The sequence below is a fragment of the Astatotilapia calliptera genome, chromosome 3 (genome assembly GCF_964374335.1).
Source record: "Astatotilapia calliptera chromosome 3, fAstCal68.1, whole genome shotgun sequence".
Classification (NCBI taxonomy): Eukaryota; Metazoa; Chordata; class Actinopteri; order Cichliformes; family Cichlidae; genus Astatotilapia; species Astatotilapia calliptera.
The window spans coordinates 55,254,719-55,269,975 of NC_137424.1; the positions used below are offsets into that span (position 1 = coordinate 55,254,719).

The 15,257-nt window shown below is 41.2% G+C and overlaps 1 protein-coding gene across 2 annotated transcripts in view; it reads left to right on the plus strand.

The window, feature by feature from the left end:
* The window catches only part of LOC113019418 (dachshund homolog 2-like), a 121,509-nt gene extending 113,544 nt beyond the window's left edge, over positions 1-7,965 (plus strand). For both annotated transcript variants that reach the window (XM_080292440.1, XM_026163139.2), the window contains one exon: positions 6,169-7,965. In XM_080292440.1, the coding sequence (XP_080148566.1) occupies positions 6,169-6,206 (38 nt within the window). In that variant the 3' untranslated portion in view covers positions 6,207-7,965. The remainder of the gene's footprint in view (positions 1-6,168) is intronic.
* The last annotated feature ends 7,292 nt before the right edge of the window (positions 7,966-15,257 follow it).

The following is a 15,257-nucleotide window of genomic DNA, read 5'->3' on the forward strand; positions in this document are numbered from 1 at the left end:
GAATACACATTTTAGGGTAGTTGTCAGTTGGGTGTGTGTGTGTGTGACCAAAACATAAAGTAGTGTTTCAGGAATGTCCTACTGGGAGGAGGCCCCGGGGTAGACCTGTTTCTCAGCTGGTGCAGAGATGCTCGTGTGTTTCCCCACATGAGCAGGAGAAGGTGGCTGGGGTGAGTGTGGTCTGGGCTTGTTCTGGACCCAGACCCAGATAAGTGTCAGAAACTGGATGGATGTACAGTATGAATGGATGGACATCAAATTTACCAAACACTGTTATACTTTCAAAAAAGACCTTTACTTCAATGATACCGTACATCTCAAATTACGCTCTGGGTGCAGCTGCTCAAACGTGAGGCTCTGCTGCTTTGTCTGTTCTATGTCTTTTGGACCGCAAGATGCACAAAAAAAGACATTAATACAGATTTCCTGGAACTGCGGGAGCCTGGAATTGACATTTTCAAAATTTCCACCAAACAAAGAATAAATAACAGGTCAAAAATAAAACAGATTAGTTCCAGTGGACAGTGGAAAAATGAGCGCAGCCATACAGGGAGTGCAGAATTATTAGGCAAATGAGTATTTTGTCCACATCATCCTCTTCATGCATGTTGTCTTACTCCAAGCTGTATAGGCTCGAAAGCCTACTACCAATTAAGCATATTAGGTGATGTGCATCTCTGTAATCAGAAGGGGTGTGGTCTAATGACATCAACATCCTATATCAGGTGTGCATAATTATTAGGCAACGTCCTTTCCTTTGGCAAAATGGGTCAAAAGAAGGACTTGACGGGCTCAGAAAAGTCAAAAATAGTGAGATATCTTGCAGAGGGATGCAGCAGTCTCAAAATTGCAAAGCTTCTGAAGCGTGATCATCGAACAATCAAGCGTTTCATTCAAAATAGTCAACAGGGTCGCAAGAAGCGTGTGGAAAAACCAAGGCGCAAAATAACTGCCCATGAACTGAGAAAAGTCAAGCGTGCAGCTGCCAAGATGCCACTTGCCACCAGTTTGGCCATATTTCAGAGCTGCAACATCACTGGAGTGCCCAAAAGCACAAGGTGTGCAATACTCAGAGACATGGCCAAGGTAAGAAAGGCTGAAAGACGACCACCACTGAACAAGACACACAAGCTGAAACGTCAAGACTGGGCCAAGAAATATCTCAAGACTGATTTTTCTAAGGTTTTATGGACTGATGAAATGAGAGTGAGTCTTGATGGGCCAGATGGATGGGCCCGTGGCTGGATTGGTAAAGGGCAGAGAGCTCCAGTCCGACTCAGACGCCAGCAAGGTGGAGGTGGAGTACTGGTTTGGGCTGGTATCATCAAAGATGAGCTTGTGGGGCCTTTTCGGGTTGAGGATGGAGTCAAGCTCAATTCCCAGTCCTACTGCCAGTTTCTGGAAGACACCTTCTTCAAGCAGTGCTGGAGCGGTGCCCCGGACCCTCCAGCGAAGGCAGACGAAGGCTGGAGCGGTGCCTCGGACCCTCCAGCGAAGGCGGACGAAGGCTGAAGCGGTCCCTCGGATCCTCCAGCGAAGGCAGACGAAGGCTGGAGCGGTCCCTCGGATCCTCCAGCGAAGGCAGACGAAGGCTGGAGCGGTCCCACGGACCCTCCAGCGAAGGCGGATGAAGTCTGGAGCGGTCCCACGGACCCTCCAGCGAAGGCAGACGAAGGCTGGAGCGGTCCCACGGACCCTCCAGCGAAGGCGGATGAAGGCTGGAGCGGCCCCACGGACCCTCCAGCAGACGACGAAGGCTGAGGCGGTCCCTCGGACCGGCCCTCGGACCCTCCAGCGAAGACAGACGGCTGAAGCGGTCCCTCCCACGGACCCTCCAGCGACGGCGGACGGCCGAAGCGGCCCTCGGACCCCTCAGCGATTGGACGAGCCCCCACATGTTACACCCCGGCCTAGGCAACCGGGGTGCAACGTAGAAAAACAAAAATAATGAAAATAAAAATAAGGTAAAAACACACGAGAAAAAAAACTAATACGGGTTTCCGCCAAAATCATCCCAAAACGAAAGTATCAACAACTCATTTCTTTAAAGCAAAACACAATATTTATTTACATCACACACCAGGCGCCAAACTATTTACAACGGGGGGAAGAAGATCGCGACCATGACACACTGAAACACAGGGCTTAAATACATGGAGGGAGCAATCAGGGAATGGACAACAGGAGGGAAACACAGCTGGGGCAAATCAGAACTGACGAGACAGGGAAACGTAAACTGAACACACTAAGATAACATAGACTTTCAAAATAAAGTAGGAAACACATAACAGTCACGCAAAAACAATACAATACCAACGCCAAATCGTAACATACCCCGGAGGAGCACCTAGACACTCAAATCCACACACAATTACGGTCACAGTCGTAACAACAGGAAGAAGTCTGCATCCTTCAAGAAAAACATGATTTTCATGCAGGACAATGCTCCATCACACGTCCAAGTACTCCACAGCGTGGCTGGCAAGAAAGGGTATAACAGAAGAAAAACTAATGACATGGCCACCTTGTTCACCTGATCTGAACCCCATTGAGAACCTGTGGTCCATCATCAAATGTGAGATTTACAAGGAGGGAAAACAGTACACCTCTCTGAACAGTGTCTGGGAGGCTGTGGTTGCTGCTGCACGCAATGTTGATGGTGAACAGATCAAAACACTGACAGAATCCATGGATGGCAGGCTTTTGAGTGTCCTTGCAAAGAAAGGTGGCTATATTGGTCGCTGATTTGTTTTTGTTTTGTTTTTGAATGTCAGAAATGTATATTTGTGAGTGTGGAGATGTTATATTGGTTTCACTGGTAAAAATAAATGATTGAAATGGGTATATATTTGTTTTTTGTTAAGTTGCCTAATAATTATGCACAGTAATAGTCACCTGCACACACAGATATCCCCCTAAAATAGCTAAAACTAAAAACAAACTAAAAACTACTTCCAAAAACATTCAGCTTTGATATTAATGAGTTTTTTGGGTTCATTGAGAACATGGTTGTTGTTCAATAATAAAATTATTCCTCAAAAATACAACTTGCCTAATAATTCTGCACTCCCTGTAGAAAAGCAAGCTGATGTGAAAGTTTTTGATATTTTAACTGGAAGAAGTTACAGGTTCGAGTTTTAAGGACAGCACTGTCGGAGGGGATCAGCGCGGCTCTCCACTCTTTAAGTTGCAGGACAATTTTTAAGCACCGGGCCAAACCTGCTGCCTAAAGGAGAAAAAGAAGGACAGGAGAGGACAGAGAGAAGAATGGGGCGGGATAAAAATAATATGAGAGTAACAGATAGAGGACAGGAGGGAGCAGAGGGGAGGTGAGGAGGAGGAGGGGATGCATGTAGAATAGAGGGATGAAAGAGGAGGAGAGGAGGGGGTTTGAGTGGATTGTGGAGTGATAAAAATAGGGAAGGGCAGGAGATGAGAGGGATGAAAAGGAGGGAAGGCAGGGAATATGAAGGAGGAAACGAGGGGCGAGCGCGAGATGAAAGAGAAAATTTAAGAAAGTTTCTTTTTTTTAAGTCCAACACAGAGACCATGGGTCTGTTTCATATCCAAATAACAAAGAATCATGAGCAGAGGACAAAACGAGAGGGCAGGAAGATGACTAAGAGCTTAAAAAAAGTAGTAAGGTAGTAGAGGGCAGGAGAAAGAGAAGTGCAGGGTGGAAAGAGGAGGGAGGGCAGGTTTATGGTTGCTGTTATGCAGAAATGTAAACACTTTGCAACGTTCGCAGAAAACAATGACACCGCAGGGAGAGGAAGGTTTGCACACGTGTGTGTGTTCCTGTTGTATGCATGCGTGTGTTCGGGGTTTTAGTGTGCGCACGTGCTCCTGTGTGGGTGGGTGCAGCAACAGCACTACGGGGAGCGGAAGGAGAACGACGGAGGTGAAATGAGAGGGAGAGAAAAAAGAGAGGAGGGAGAGTCGACCCTGGCAAAATTGGAGAGACGAGATTTCTGTCGTAAACGGCATAAAGGGAGAACAAGTGAAGAAAAAATACTTCCTGCTTTAATGATCATAAAGAAAGGGTGAAGTTCCTGTGCAAACGTCTCATTAGACTTTAAACTCTGCATTTTTAATGCGCTTAAAGACACTTTAGCTCAATTTTAGTTGCTACAAGTGGAAATTTTAATTCATATGGCCAATTTTTGGAGGAAAATGTTTACTGAGTTAGCCTTCAGGGAGTATAAATATGACAGCGGAGGAAGGAAAGAAGCAGGGATAATGGATTTCTGTTTTAGGTTAGTGCAGTCGTTCCCAAGCTTAATATTAGCCAATTTCTCAATCTGGAAATAAAAACAACAAAAACAAGTTTTTGGCCATACCAGCTCCCCATTTTTACCTGCTGATGATTTACATACTGAGGTTGATTCCCAGCTTTATTGTCAGCAGTTCTTAGCCTCTCCTCCCTTTAGTTAATTATAGTGTTCAGTCTTTGTTATTGTCATCACCCTGCTGGCATCACCAAGATTGTGAACACACTAACTCAAGAATGAGGATTTTCAAATTAATAGCATAGATGCATCTACTGAAAATCACAGAAGAGTTCAAACCTCATTGACCTTGAGTTCAAGTCAAGCTCAAGTTTTCTCAAAATCTTGTGAAAATGATGACTCGAGAAAGATTTTTAAGCTGATACCATGGGTGCATCTACTAGAACCATGTTTGAACCATGATCATAGTGCATCATATACACACTGTACAGCTTACCTGTTGCTCAGTAAAGAATGTTCAGCTCCTTGAGCAGTTTTGCAGTAGCTGGACGGGCGGATTTGCAGTATGTAAAATCACTCCATTGGCACATTTGGCGGTCAGACAAACTAGCTCAAGGTATTGCATTAAGAAGGTAAAAAAACATCATTACAATTTAAAACTGGCTAACCTTTTAGCATTCATCTGCTCTGTAGCAATGCATTTAGAGTTAGGAAATGGGTTACGTCCAAGTCACACAGACCCCTAAGTGATGCCATAACAGCCAAGAATCCTCACAGACTTCAGCAACTGGTGAACAAAAAAAATCGAAACTTTCATTCACGTGGGTGGTTGGTGTCAGGGGATACACATTTCCCCCCAATGACTGGTGGTTTCCAGGAGGTCACAGACTGGTCCCTAGGCCTGTGTAACAGCGGCCTTAGCTTCACATCTACCCCTTTATAAGGATTTTTTCCCCCATTTGGCAGACTTAAATGGAAATTTCATCGCAGAAGAACTCTAGTCAAGAAGAAGAACTCGTTATTTTCCAAAACAAGTTTTGGAAAATAACTTTGACCTTAAAGAGCAACTTATCTCCAACGTTATCCCTAAGTGTTTGGCCTGGTAGATGTTAAGGGGTTAATATTTTGCCAGTTGTGTGTGAAGCTGTTTTTTTCCTCATTAAATTATTCCATTAATGTCATTTTAAAGGTCTGGCAAACAAATTATTGTTCTACCATCTAAATGTATAACCTGGGCTTTTTGCAGTCTGCTGACCTAGGACTGAAACATTACTAAGGAGACAGACACAAGATGCACATAGATCTTCTTCTTTATGATCTGCATGTTTGGTTTTGCATAGGTTTTATGCCAGATCCCCTTTGTGATGCAGCCTTCCCCTTTTATCTGGGTTTGGGATCAGCACCATCACTGGCTTGTGGCTGGGTTACAAGATACAAATAGATAATGAAAATAATTAAAAAAATAAAATAGTTGCCTAGTTTGATACAATCACTTCCATAACTTTATCAATGTTTTACCAAAGAAACAAGTTCTTCAGTTATTTTAAGGTAGTATCTAAATTTATTATCACTGGGATATAGGGATTGCTGGAATCACCAGTCAGATATGATGGAAGCTGAGAGTTTTCTGACTTTGTGCCAAAGGATCCCCCCCCCCCCCCCCCCCACACACACACACACACACACTCAGTTTTATACTTTTACCAAGATATTTGCTGTTCTAGCATTTTCCCAAACATTTTGGTTGTGGCAGGCCTGGAGACTTTCCCAGCAGTCAAAGGACGACACATGGGTTACACCCTGGGCAGGTCGCCAGTCCATTGCACCCATGAATTCTAATAATTGTTGATTCAGGAATCTTTGAGTGCTATGCTAGCTGCATGTGCTACCTTTTTTTTTCTTTTTCTTTTTTAAATGACATGTTTATGTTTTTGCCTAGAATCGCGGCCGTTTCTGAAGACTCCCATGATGTTCTAGAGGGAGACTCCGCCTCCAGAATCCCGGCCCTGCACAGAAGAACTCCACCAGCCCACTTCCACGGCAGCCTGGATCACCACAGATATGACCTCCCCAGGCGGGACTCTATCTTTGCTGCAGAGCGACCTTTTTTTGACGTTGCTATGATAAAAATGGGACTACTAAGAGACAAACTCCCTATCTGGACGTACTTTGGAGCCTGTCTCTCTACCTTCTCTTTCTCCTTCTTCTTCTTTTTAGACAAACTTCACTCCATTCATTCCTCTTTATCTGTCCTTGCAGCAGAACTTGTTCCTCATTTGTTTCCGAAACTGAAAACTGAAAGTCATTCCCAAGGATTTGAAAAAAAAAAAAAAAAAAAAGAGGCAGCAAGATGTGACTGGGCTGGATGACGTCAACATACTCTCAAATTCGGACAGATGAGAATCAACATGGTTGGACATAATTTAGAAAAATCAGTTAAAAGAAAAAATTCCAAGGCTGTTGATGATTTGCAGGAGCTAAAAAGTTTCAACTCTCACTCTCTAAGTGTGTCGCTGGACAAGAGAAACAAAAAACACACAAATAAATAAATAAATGAATAAAAGGGAGGCATGTATAAAATATCAGGAAGGAACAAACTGAAGATGAAAAGAGGAAAACAACTTGGGAGGCTATTTCTGTCTTGTGTTTCATTAATTTTTATTTTCCGTACAGGGACTGAAAAGAATGCATGGGAAAACTTTTGTGTTGTTGTTTGGCTTATTTTAACCTCCATACACTCCTTAACTTGAACTCTCCCTTTTCTTCCCCCTCTTATGAACTCCCCACCACCTCTTCATTTCATTTCTACCTCTTATTTTTTTTAAATCCTTTTTATTAAACCCCTCCCATCCTTCTGTATATTCCCACTGCCCAATTCCTCTCTTTCATACTTGTTTTTTTCCCGTCTACCTCTTCGACGTCTTCTCTCTCCCTCTCTCTGTAAAGGAGACATTACTCTGAAAATGTTGGATGCAGCTTTTCGATGTATGAAGTATTTTCTATCACCCTTAAAACAACCTATGGAATCAGTTTATGAAACAATGCAAGAGTTAAAAAAAAAAACAAAAAAAAACAAAAAAAAACAAAATGCAAAAAAACAAAAACTGTTTTTTTATTGCAATGGAGTGATTTTTAGACACATACTATCCTAAAAGTATGTCGAATTCTCTTCCTCTACATTTGACCTTTTCACATTTTGATGCCCGTTCCTGTTACCAGGAAGTGTTAGTACAGTTTCTGTTGTTTGTCAAACTAAAGATGGGGAGTTTATTTTATTATTATTGTTGTTGTTATTATTATTATTTTTAACTGCCCTGAAAAAAAAAGGTTTATGAACTTTCTATAACTCATTCAGTTTTGCTCCTTTTCTGTTGGATTTGAGAACTTTTCAGTGATCAAACTAGGTGCAGGTGAAGACGCTCTCCTGCAACATCAAACACCAGAAAGCGTTCACTTCCTGATTTTCTGACCTACTAAGAGTGCAGACTGTGTTGAAGTTTTGTTTATTCCACTGCGTGTTTTGTTTATTTGTTGAATTACTATTTGAAAAGTGTACGGGAGGAACGAGGGAGGGCTGGGCCAGGGTGGGTGGGCTTAAAGGGATATTAAGTGTAGATAGAAATGACATTCAGCGTTTTCTTGATTTTTGTTTTATTATGTTTTTCTCCTGATGATCTCTCAGTCTGTCACTGTTCTCTGGGTTTGAGCTGACTGCAAATATACAGTATTATAATGACTGCTGTCTCCTGGTGTTTTACATCATGAGTTCATGTACGTTGCTGACTTTATGTGAACGGCATCATAAGCTAATACGATTTAAACACTCTGCAGAGTTTTGAACCGTAAAGTCCTACGAACTGTGACACCACACTTTCTTGTATCGAGTTATCCTTGTGTTTACAGAATTTAATGCTCTATCACTATGTTTTTTACAGACATGGGGGAAAAAACTACGCAAAGCAATTGTGCTCAGTGTATTTCTGGTGGCTTGAGTATTTTTAAATTGGATGTAATGAACGAACAGCAAGGCATTGCGTCAAGCATGTCTGATTACTAGGAGTTAAATTCAGATGAAAACAATTACGATTTCATCCTAGGCACCCATGGAGAAAATAGGGGGTGAGGTCACAACGGCTGTGTAGGTCATTATTATGCACTCCAGGACAGAGGTGAGTAATTAATTTTCCCATGAGGGCGCACATGAGAAACTGGGCCGCACTAGTAAGCTCAACTAAATTCTACTTAATATTAATTTGATCTCCTTATGTTGTTTGTGCGGCCCTCCACAACAGTCCACATGGGACTATTGTGGAGGGCCGCACCATGTTTCTAATGTAGGCCCTTGAGAAAATGAACTCTGTCCTAGAGTGTGGATAAATCATGTAGATAGCTACACACCTCACACAATGTTTTCTTTGAAGCTTCAGTCGCAGTTTTTTAGCAAGGTTAGTTTTTTTTAGACAAGAAGAAGTTCCAGTAGTTGAACAGTGTAACAGACTGATATAATACCATTTTACTCACCAAAATTAAGTTGAGAAACTTTCTAAGATTTGTTTTATAATTAAAAGTGAATGTCTGAAGACAAGGAGAGAGAAAGAGTTGAGCCAGAAATGCCCAACGACAGATACAATTCTTGATTACAGATTTGATCATTATGATCCAACTTTTTGCTTTTTGTATTCATTTTCACCACAACATTTTATCTTGTTATAAATCAAGCACACCCGGCCTTTTCAGAGGAGTATTTTTACACTCACTCACTGTTTACGTCAGCTTTAGCCCATTTGAAAATGAAGAAATCTTTGAAGGTTGCCTGTTTGGGTCTGTCTTGAATCTTTCCGTTTGTTTGTGTCACTGATGATTTCACACCACTGATGATGATACTTTGTTAGATTTTGGAAAAAAATCATCACAGATGGTATTAAAGTCAGACATAGGACATGAAGTTTCACTAACAAGTTAATTAACGTGTAATTAACAAGTTGTAATTTACATCTTGTTAATTACAAGTCCTCAGCCAGCGAGCACACCCTGAATAGGCCTCCTCAAATTTAAGATAATCAAAATTTTAAAAATGGACTTAATTTTTTATGGAGATTCTGTGTTTATAGCTGTAGGGCAGTGGGCTATTTTTTTCCATAGACTTCTACAGGACAAGAAGTCTTTATGCATCCACAGCCATCACCCCCTGCTCACCATTAAAAAGAATGCAGGTGTGAACCATTTGTTTGTTTGTCAGTGGTGAAAATACAAGAGTTTCCACAAACCAAGCATGGTTATTGTTATTGCTATGGTGCTGCTTTGCCTCTTAAAAGCCTCCAGACCATACTATGTGCTGCAGATTGTCAGGACTAACAGGAAGAGTTTTGCTCACGAGCAAATAGGTTACTGTTTCATTAGCATTTCATGTTTTGCCATGAGAACAGGCTGGCTTTGGTCTTCAGATGTCTGAGCGTCTCTCATCCGATCTGCTTCTGGGGTCACACGACTGAGGTGTTGGTTAGTTATGCTATGACTCTTTGCCTTGTGGCCTTCTCTTTACCATCTAAAACACCCACTGTTCTGGGCATCCACACAGATTTGAAGCCAGACGAGCAGAGACCATAGAACGTCAAAGACATTCTAAGAGCGATGACAGACATAATAACCACGGGCAACGCGAGGTGGGCAGGTTTTGAGTTAACCTTTTATCAACTTTTAAGTGAACGACTGACATGAATACCAATGACAGTGAAGGATAACATTGATTGACACGTTACAGGGTGGTAAATATAGATTGGCACTTAGGCAACTGGAAACCGGAATGTCCACTAGGGACCAACAAAGGGATAAATGACAAAGAAATCACTTCCTGTGAGGACCATTACTCCTCCTCCTACTACTACTCCTTCCACCTCTTCTATTAATATGAAATTTGAACTTTAAATATAAAACAAAGAAATTTGTGTAAGATGAAACTCTTCAAACAGTTCAGTAAATCTGTGATTAATAATGATTAAGGTGTTTGCCATAAACATGCAAGGATAAAGCTCCTGGGTGACATCTGATTCCAGAGGACAGAAGAACAACTATCCGGGATAAGGAGGCATTTTCACACAAACACTCTGGTATTTCAGGAGATATTCACATACTCACACACAGATAACCACATAATACAAATACAGATTGGCACTTTGGTATTCTGGTAATGTATTTTGTGGCCATACACACACACACACAAGCGCAGAGGGCTGACAGTAAACACACACACGTCGTCTATGTTCCATTTAGACTGTATATTTACTCTGCATTACGGGGTTAATGAGGTGAAGCTTTCCCCTCTCTCACTCACTCTCTCTTTAATGGATCTCTCTCGCTCTCTTCCTGTGCTTGTCTCTTATTCTCCTCTCATTCCTGCCTCTGTTTTCTTTCCTTCTCTGTTTTCCTTTTCTCTTTTACAATCATTCCCACTGTCACTCTTCTGACCTTTGCTTTCCATTTTTCTGCCCCTTCTGTCCTTTGTTTCATCTTCTGTCTCTTTCTCTCACCCTCCATCTCTCTCCGTTTACCAAATAGCTGATGTCACTTTTTCCATTTCCTCCTAATGGAGGCAGAAACACAGAGCGATGGACGGTGAGGAAAAACAGCCAGAGATGAAGAAGGATGGATGGAAAGCGAAGGAGTCAACAAGGAAGGATGAAAAGGTGACAGCCGGGGGAAACAGAGACTGAAGAACCTGGGAGTTGACGTGGGAGAAAATTAAGGAAGATTGAGAGAATGAGGGGAGGAAGCAGTAAAAGAAAGGCAGATGAAATGATGGACGGAGAGTGTAGGGAGGTGAAAAGATGATGGAAAACAAGACGATGGAGAGAGAGTGGTGGATTATGGGTAAGAAAAAGATAGTGGCCCATCATAAAAAGGTTAATTATTGATTTTTCTGAAGGAGAAATCAACCTGAAAACATCACTGATGCTCAGTCTAATGACTCAAGTCTTCTGTTTTATTCCAAACAGGCTAGTATAGCTCCAGCTGGCAGAAATGCTGTCAAAGTGCAAACTGTGTGGTGCATTTAAAAAAAACCACATCATGGCTAAACTGTAAATACACACACTAAACACAATCAAGCATTTTTAACTGAAACCAAGTCTACAGGAACATTTTTGCAACTATTCTAACATATCTGAAATAAATTTCATCACGTTGCATAAAAGCTACAGCAGAGTTTCATACAAAAAAAAAAGTTACATAATTATTCTCTACATATGCAGCCCAGTCTTACAGAAAAAATAAAACGGTCACAAAATTAGTGCAAACAGTTTTCAGGTGCATTAGCAAGAAAGACAGAAGCACGAAAGTACGCCGAGTCTGAAATACAAAAGGGCGGGGTCACAGACGCAGATAGAGGAGCATGGCAGACACAGGAAGACCATGACAGACGGCGTGTTTCCATCAGATTTGATAAGATCTCCAACAGCATTGACTGAAATGCAGCACAAACCATGACACAGCCTCCACCGTGTTTCACTCATGGCTGTAGACACTCACGCTTGCACCTCTCCTGACCTCCTCTGGGCATATTCATGATGATTTCAACCAAGAATTCCAAATTTGTATTAATAACTCTACCAGACCTGTTGTCACTGATCTTTAGGCCAGCTCTTGTGCAATCAGACCTCAGCCTTTTGTCCCTTCCACTGAGAGCATTTCTGATGAGGCTTCAGTGGTCAGTAGATGGATCCACTGAAGGTCCTGATGCATCTCTCAGGTCGTGTGTCAGCTCTTTGCTGGATTTCTTTCTCTCTGTCTTACAGACATGATGTTTAGATACCATGTATATGCTATAGATATTTTTCTTTTAGGCCTGTCACTTCCTCTTTCTCTTCTGTAAGTTTCCAGTTAACAGTTCTTTGGGAATCACTTTGTTGGTGCAAAAATACTATTTTATGTCTGTCAAACTGTGTTATTTTTGACCTTTTTCATAGATTCAAATACAGAAATGGGAACAAATTATCTGTTTTTTTGCCTAAAGATACAATATAAAATCAGTTCTTTGCCTGTGAGTTAGGTGAAAGTCTGCTTTAACAAACAAAAACACATCCCTCTTAAAATGATCACTTACAAGAACTTGGACTGAAAGGGAGTGAAAAAGCTGAAAGGAGCCTCGGGCCTTTTGCACAGTGCTGTATGTGTCTGTATACAGAAAACAATAAGTCAAATCCAGTACTAACAATAATGTTCGGGTTAATCAGTCCTGAATTATATGTTCCAGCCCACCTGAAAAATGTAAAAGGAAGAAGAAAATACATCAAAGGGAAATAAAGGGCGACTCAAATGATGGAGAGATGGAAGGAAAAGAGAGCGAACAGAGACATTCCCAGACAGAGCAGCCAGGCTGTTAAGACACACACACACACACACAAACACACACACAAACACACACACCTTGCTCCATCATTAGTCTTCATTAGGGCCTTTATGAGGAAAATTAGAAAGGGAGTTTCCTCCCAAACTGAACCCTGGGGTCCAACCTGCCTCTGTGTGTATGTGTGTGTGTGTGTGTGTGTAACTGTGGTTAATTTCTACATGAGGTTTAGCAGATGAAAGAGGAAACAAAACGGTAACTCAGTGTGTGTGTGTGTGGAAACTATGTACTAGATATTTGATACAAGCAGACACACACACACACACACACACACACACACACACACGGATCTGAAAATGTAAATAAAATGATGTAAATCAAAAACTGTGTGAGGATTCCTAATTTTTAAAAATATATTACTGAACTAAAAGCGAAGGAGCACATGGGGTATTACCGGCTAAGATAGGAACGAAAAGTCTAAGACCCGAAAACAGCAGACATGTCAAAAAATATTGTAAAATTGTGGTGTTAGCTGTGCTGTACCCACCTGCAGTATCTCACGGTGTGTGTCAAGGTCAGAGAGCTGTTTGGCGTAGGCCCTACAGTAGGTGGAGCTCTGGAGGCTTCACATACACCACTGTCAGTATGACCAGCGAGACAAGACGGACACTTATTTATTTGTTTTTTTTTTTTTTTACCATAATTAGAGAACCTAATAGGACAGATATCAGCAGAGCAACTGGAGACCAAATGTGTCATTGCAGTTGGGATCTTTTTTTTCAGATATATATATATATATATATAATAAATAAGAAAAACAAAAATCTTAAAAACTCTATCGCATAAACTGTATATGGAAGATGGGCATGTCCACTGGTTTCTGAAGGCCCGTCTTGAATCCTCGAGATGCACATTTCCATGATTGCCATCATGGTTGAAAAAAACAAACAAAAAACAGCTGTGACAAGGAGGGGCAGGACTGACAAAAACTTGAGGCTCATCATCTAATAAGTTGTGATTGATAAGTTTCTAATGAGTCTGTTTTTTCAGACCACCTATAGTAGAGCTTGTTTTTCTCTCTTTCCTCTCCAATTCCCCCCACAAAAAAGGAACATTCCACCCGATAAACAACTCGATTAAATTCACACATATGAGAATTCATCCACTAATTGCCAAAGTCTGATGATATTATTTACACTTCAACAAAAGTTTTAGTAAGATTGGATAAAGAGCAGCTACCACAGGCTAGCAGCAGCTAACAAAGACTAACAGTGGCAAAAGCAGCAGCACTGACATTGGACACAAGTTAGTATTTAAGGTGACTCAGGTAAAAAATTACAAAACATTTAAGTTTAATTCTGATTTATTTTTGTTATTTGTTAGCCAGCCACAACAATTATATTATACCACTGACTGACATATGAATACATTAAAAGGTTAGCAGAGCCTGGAATTCCTGTTACCAATCAACCATCTGCAACAAAGCGATCCATGACAACTGAATTGCTTCATTTGTAGACACCAACTTTGAAAAGAATTCGTTTGTGGGCTTAAAAAAAAATCATGCCTTTGTGCATCAGTGCTGAATGTTACAGTGGCTATGTCTTTCATAAATACAGAGAGCAGTATTCATAGGCCATCTACAGAATGTAACCAATCAGATAATATTATGGGAGGGACATTAAAGTGTTAGCTGTTCAGAAAGAGGCAGCTGTATCACTTAAAAGAAAAAAAAAAAGAGTCAAGCCAAGCCATTGGTTGCTGCCTAATTGGCACCACCTGACACCTGGCTTATTCTGTCTTCTCTAAAATGCAGGATGGGATAAAGAAACTGAGGCACACAGACTGTTTTCAGGCCTGTGACTGAGTCACCGCGTGTGTTTATGCGACTGCCTTACAGTGCGTGCGTAAATATAAGGTGTGTTTCTTTGTGTAACTATTAGCGTGTGTGTGTCCTGTCCTCTTGGTGCTGACAGCTTCTCATTAGCCACAGACAGCTGGAGGAGGTCATCACTGCCCCGTCTCTCTGTCACGCAAAAACACACACACTCTCTGTACTGCTGAGGACCCTCGGTGGCATTGTTCATCCACTAGTCCACAACCCTGACCTAATTAATTCATTACTCTCAAAAACTGTCTCTAGTTTGCTCAATGTGTTTTTAATTTTCCAGGATGAGCTTACTTTCCACAAAATGTCTTCCTTCAAAAAGTCATAAAATGCCTTCAAGTCATGCAGCACTACATTTCTCAAATACAACCTTGAGGAAAATAGAGCAGTATGAAAATAAGAGCAGAGCTTGTGCAACTTCCTAAATCTTACGTGCTGACAGGACGTAGGAAACCCAACTTAACACTTAGCCCTACTTTGCAAAGTAGGGTTAAGTGCGCTCTTTTAGCTTGTTTCTAAATGTGGGCTAAAACAGCAAAAACATTACTAATGGATCGACCACAGCCAGTAATTTTAAATAAAATAAGCATTTCTCATCTCTCATTTCTCATCATTAAAAAGCTATTAAAAAGCTAAGTTGTCACTTTTAGACAGCAGACATTAGTTTACAGACTGAATTTCTGTCTATAAAGTCCTTACTTTACACAAACACTGGCACATGCATGAAACCAAAGCATGCTCAAATGGGATTTTTCAATAGCAGTAGGACTAGTCATCTATTTATTTATATCTTTTTTAT